General features: G+C 64.2%; 1 protein-coding gene across 1 annotated transcript in view; it reads right to left on the bottom strand.

The window, feature by feature from the left end:
• VOLCADRAFT_93616 (uncharacterized protein) overlaps positions 1-5340 on the bottom strand; it is a gene marked incomplete at both ends in the record, with an annotated part of 15886 nt that overhangs the window by 9581 nt on the left and 965 nt on the right. Inside the window, 3 exons of the mRNA XM_002952781.1 lie at positions 431-3724; positions 4414-4461; positions 4692-5069. Of these exons, the coding sequence (XP_002952827.1) occupies positions 431-3724; positions 4414-4461; positions 4692-5069 (3720 nt within the window). The remainder of the gene's footprint in view (positions 1-430; positions 3725-4413; positions 4462-4691; positions 5070-5340) is intronic.

The raw sequence follows: 5340 nt of genomic DNA, 5'->3' as shown, positions 1-5340 counted from the left end.
GGGGGGGGGAACAACCACCGAACATTATCGCGACATACCCACATGCATGTGTATGCACATGCAAACAATCCACACACACACATACATACACACACGCGCGCGCAAACAAACAAACAAACAAACCATACAAGTACAACATAGGTTTTTTCAGCACGACGGCAGCGCCATTGGGGAAAGTGGAAATGGAGTTTAGACAAGTGATGAGAGAGCAGGCCGGGCTGCGAGGATGGAACAACATTATGTACAGGTTAGGTGTCACTGCCGCAGGTGATGGGGTTAACAAAAGTACGGCAGTACGGCCGGGGGGAAAATACGACAGGTCAGACAGTTTGAATCAACATGGGCCCAGCTCTCCCCTCCCCGCTTCGCCGGTGAGCTGAGGTACTGGGGATATGGTACGCATTAGGTATTGCCGTACTGCCGTACCCACCAAGCTGTCCAACCGTGCGACCAATCGCAGGTGCTCTTCCTGACTTTGTTGTTCTTGTTGGTTTTTTCCGTTGGGGAGTCCCAACTGTCGATGGCGGAGCGCCGCCGCCAGAGCCGCCGCCAGCGCCATGGAGCCGCCACCTGAGGCCGTCGAACGGCGCTGCGCCGCTTCCGTACCCTCCGCCGTCACCGCCGCCGCCGGCGCCTCTTCCGCCACCTCCGCCACCTCCTCCTCCCCGGCCCAGGGAGACCCTGGACGCGGCAACGGAGGCGGCGGCGGCGGCGCAGTGGTACTTACACGAGTACGAGCATCTGCGGGCCGAAACTCGGCGCGAGCTACGGCCCCTGCACCGCCGCCGCCGCCACCGCTGGCTGCCGCCGCCATGGCTCTCGACGGCGGCAGCGGCAGCGGCAGTGGCGGCGGCGGTAACGGTAGCTCGGCGCAAATGGCCGACAGCAGCAAGTCACCTGCGGCAATCCGCTTCGCCGACGCCCGCCATCGCTCCTCCTCCTCTTCCTCGTCCCCGTCCCCGTCCTGCTGGCGGCTCGCCGTCCTGCGCTTCGTGCCTATCCTCAGCGGCAGGACCCCTTCCTCACCAGGGCCGCTTTCGCCGCCACCGCTTTCGCCGCCACCGCCGCGCCTGAGCCCCTCCGTCGCGCCGCGCTGACGGCCGCGGCCGCGACTGCCGCGGCCTCGGCCGCGTACGGCGACGGCGGGATCTCCGGGGGGTGCCTTGACGTCGCCGCCACCCGCCATTGCCGCAGACGGCAGACGGCAAGACGACGCATGTTGTACGACATCTTGACGGAGGGGAAATGTCGGCGACATCGCCGGCCATGGCCGAGCCGTCAGCTTTAGCTCCAGGGACGCGTCATCCGCGCCGCCAGGGCCCCATCCGCCGACGGCGGCGGCGTCATCCTTGAGCCTGACGAGCTGTTGCAGCTCCTGAGGTTGCGCACCGTCCCACGCCGCGGCTCCGTCATCCAAGTCTTCCTCATTGCTGTGCGTGAGGCTCAGTACGACAGCGAACCGTGTCGCAGGTCGGCCGGATCTGGATTCCGGTACATGCTCGCCCGCAGCAGCGGCGGCGGCGGCGGCGGCGGCGCCAACGTCAGCGGCGGCTTCATCCACCTCCCCCTCCCACTTTGCAAGCTGCAGTCCCAGCAAGCTGCCGGGCTTTGCCCCCGCCGCCAACAGCCAAGGGACGGTCTTCCGGAGCCGCCATTTACTGGAACTGCCGTACCATCGCATATCCCCATCGGTTGGTACCAGTACCACGCCTCCGCCGCCGTCGGCGCCGTCAGGCGCCGCCTCCGCCATCCACACGGGGAAGCTCTCCGGTACGTTCAGTCCCGGCTCGGGATCCTCCAGCGCCGCCGCCGCCGGGCGCGGGGCCCCTGACGGCGCCGTACCCTCCCCTTGCGGCTCCTGAAGAAGAGACGGCGGCTCCAGGAAGGGCCTCATGAGCCTGGCGGCCACTTGGCGGGGAATGTACGCCGCCAGGCTGACATTCGCAAGATGGCTTTTGGAAAGTGGAAATTCATGGACGGGGCCAAAAGGGGTTGGGGAAGGCGCCGCCGCCACGGCCGTGCCTGTGGAAGCAGCCGCCGCCGCCGCCGCCGCTGCTCCGAATCCCAAGGATACCCAGCGTCGCTGCTTCCGCTGTTTCTGTCGTACATGGTCATCGTCGTCGCCGTCATCGTCATGAAGGTCGTCATCGCAGGGCATGACTTCGGCCGCGGCGGCGGCGGCGGCGGTGGTGGTGGTGGCGGCCCCACGGGACCGTTTCCGCGCACTGCCGACGCCATTGACCGCCGACGCTGACGCCGACGCGCGCATCTTGTCAGATGCACCAGGGCGTTGGTACGACAGCTCCACACGAAGTACGACGCCCTTGCTGCTTTCGGCGGCCTCCACGCCTCCCGGCGCCGCCGTCAGCAGCAAACTATCTCCTGGCGTGACGCCTCTGTACTGCAGCCATGAACCCAGGCCGTACAGCTTCCAGGTCAAGACCTCAGGTGCCGCTCCGAAACCGCAAAGAACCGCGTCACTGATTCGGAAGATTCGGCGCCAGAAATGTACGTGGACTGGTATCGTGACCTGCGGCTGCTGCTGCTGTTGATGATGATGATGATGTTGATGTTGATTTGAAAGCGACGACAGAGCAGATGACAGAGGAGCCGAAAACGCCGTCATCAGTCCGCCGTCGCCGCCGCCACTGGCGGCATTACAACCCAGCGCCGCCACCACGGCCGGTGCTGGTACGGCAATTTCGTCACTCCGAAACATTGCCGACGTCAGCAGTACGGCGGGAATGTTGGGCTGCCGCTGAGCCATGGCGGCCGCCGCTGCTGCTGCTGCTGTTGCTGCCGGCAGCGGCGGCGGCGCCGTCACGGTCGCCGCCGCCGCCGCCGCCAAGCCGACCTCATCCGCGGGGGCCAGGACCACCAAACCCTCAGGCTGCTGAACCCATAACAGCAGTTTACAATTGCCGATAAAGCAGCCCATGTCACGCAAAAACGAGGTCACGCTGTTCAAGCAGTAATTTCCTGAGGTGCTGGCGGCGAGGTAGCAGTCGTACCGACGGAAGCTGCCGTCCGGCAGGCGCGCCGCTACCCGTACGGGCTGCCGCCTGCCCTCCGCCACCGCCGCGTCCATTTGGTACGGGAAGATCTCCCGGCACACACGTACGCCAAGTTTGATATCCGTCGCCTGTGTACCGACGCGAACCACGTGGCAGGGAGCGCCTGCGGGGGGAATGGCGGCAGCAGCTGCTGCTGCTGGTGCTGCCAAAGCAAGAGTCGCTAAAGAAGGTGCCAGCGGCACGGCTCCGACAGGAATGTGACGGCAGCGCGGCTCCGGGGACATGGCGGCGGCGGCGGCGGCGCGAGGCTTTCGGGCCATATGCCGTATCGCTGCGAACAAATCCAGCCATGCCGCGGCGCCTCTGGCGGCGGCGGGTCGCGCGCCTGCCGCCGCTGCCGCGGCGAGAATTCGCCGCCGCCGCTGGGCCGCCGCCGCCGCCGCCGCCGCCGCGGCGGCCTCTGCTGCCGCCGCCGCGGCGTCTATGACGTAGGGGGCGCGAGGGGCGTGGGAAGTGCGGAAAGCGGTTCCTTGTTGGGATCGAGAAACTGGTGGTGGTGGCGGTGGTGGTGGCGGTGGTGGTGGCGGTGGTGGTGTTGGCACCGCCGCCGCCGCCGCCGCTGCCGCCACCGCTGTCTTCGCAGGAAGTGCAGGGGGTCGACGGGGCCCCTGCTCCAACCGCCGTCGTACAAGCTCCGCTGCCTCCTGCACCTGTCCGTAGCAGCAGCACATCAGTGCGCAGTCAGGGAAGAGCACATCAGGGAAGAGGCTTTCGGAAGGATCCAGAACTTGGAAACCCTTAGAAGATTTCGCGCAAGAATGGCGAGACGGACAGTGGTTTCGGAGGGGCAACGCAGGAGGCACAGCAGCAGCACTGTGAACACCAACCCGCCTTTCAGCTGCCCCACCCCCCAACACCCCAACCCGCAACTCCGACATAACTTAGAACCCGCTTATTCCACTACACACACATATGTATACACACACCCACTCACTCTTTCACACAAAGGGCACAGTTCGAGAAGGTTACCCCATCTTTTATGCAACGATCCGCAGTACGCAGTACGCATTCCACAGTACGGCATATTTACCGCAGACCCAGGCTACCCGGCCATGCACTCCTTGATGTTCCTAACCGTACAAAGAAATCATTAGCCCCCAACCCAAATGCCCAACGGCCCCAAACCGCGGCCCCAAACCCCCGCCGCTGCTGCTGCTGCTGCTGCCCACACTTCAATTTACTGCCCACTACAATTCCTTGCTGCCCACAAACTCAATCCGTCCCCTCGGCCCCCTCCCCCTCTTGCTGTCAGTGCTGCATGTTAGTTATGCCTGGACTTCCCGCCGCCCCCTCCCGGCTCCTCCCCCTGCCCCTCTTCCCTCCCCCCCCCCCGTCTCACTCGCTGATGCGCCAGGGCCAGGGCCAGGGCCGCGGCCGGGGTGTGAACCTGTGGGGCAGTCGCCGCCGCATTGGGCGTTTGGTCGTTAGCGAACATTTAGTTAGTTAGTTAGTTGATGGGGCTCAGGACCGCAACAACAAAAACAACACATTCACCACCATTATCATCATCAATGCCATCTTCATCATTATCATCACCATTATTATCATCAATGCCATTTTCATCATTATCATCACCATTATCATCACAATCATCCAGAAATTGTTGGGGCGCCCCACCTCGCCTCCCGCGCTACCGCCGCGATCAGCACCCACACCCAAGCCACCAGGCCACTGCTGGTCCCTCTGCTCTGCCACCAGCGCTTCCGCCTCAAACGCCGCCGTTGACCCATGGGTCACAGCCGCCACCGCGGCCGTCGCCGCTGCTCCGTCGGTCGCCACTGACCCGCCCGCCGCCGTCACTGACCGATGGATCATGCGCGACAAAGAGTTCGCGTCCAGCATGGCAATCCAGACATCATCTCGCGGGGCTTGCTCCTGGCTGCATGTGACGACCCGCCGGGCCACGTGGCCATCCGCGGTGGTGACGGGGCGGAAGCCCAAGCTATTCCAGAAGGCCTTGGCGCCCTCACCTCGACCAATGACCACCGTCGCGTACTGCATATCGGATATCGAGACGGAACCGATGCACCCATGTTACCCATTACACGACGTCCAGGAGCCGCGCGGCGTGCAATGTGCGAGTGGAAAAGGAAATAACAAATATAGACCCAAACGCGATTCGAACCCGGACGGGAAAGCAGCAGAGGTCCGGGGGAGCAGATTGCGTGTGAACATGTGCGGAACGGAAGTTGAAACTGGCAACTGACGAATGCAACCCAACCCGTCTTTCCATGTCTTCCCCCCTTTCTCTCCTCCCCCCCCCCCC

The sequence above is a fragment of the Volvox carteri genome, assembly GCF_000143455.1.
Source record: "Volvox carteri f. nagariensis unplaced genomic scaffold VOLCAscaffold_32, whole genome shotgun sequence".
Taxonomy (NCBI): Eukaryota; Viridiplantae; Chlorophyta; class Chlorophyceae; order Chlamydomonadales; family Volvocaceae; genus Volvox; species Volvox carteri.
Note: the sequence above shows the minus strand (reverse complement) of the source record. Positions and strands in the feature narration are given on the sequence as shown.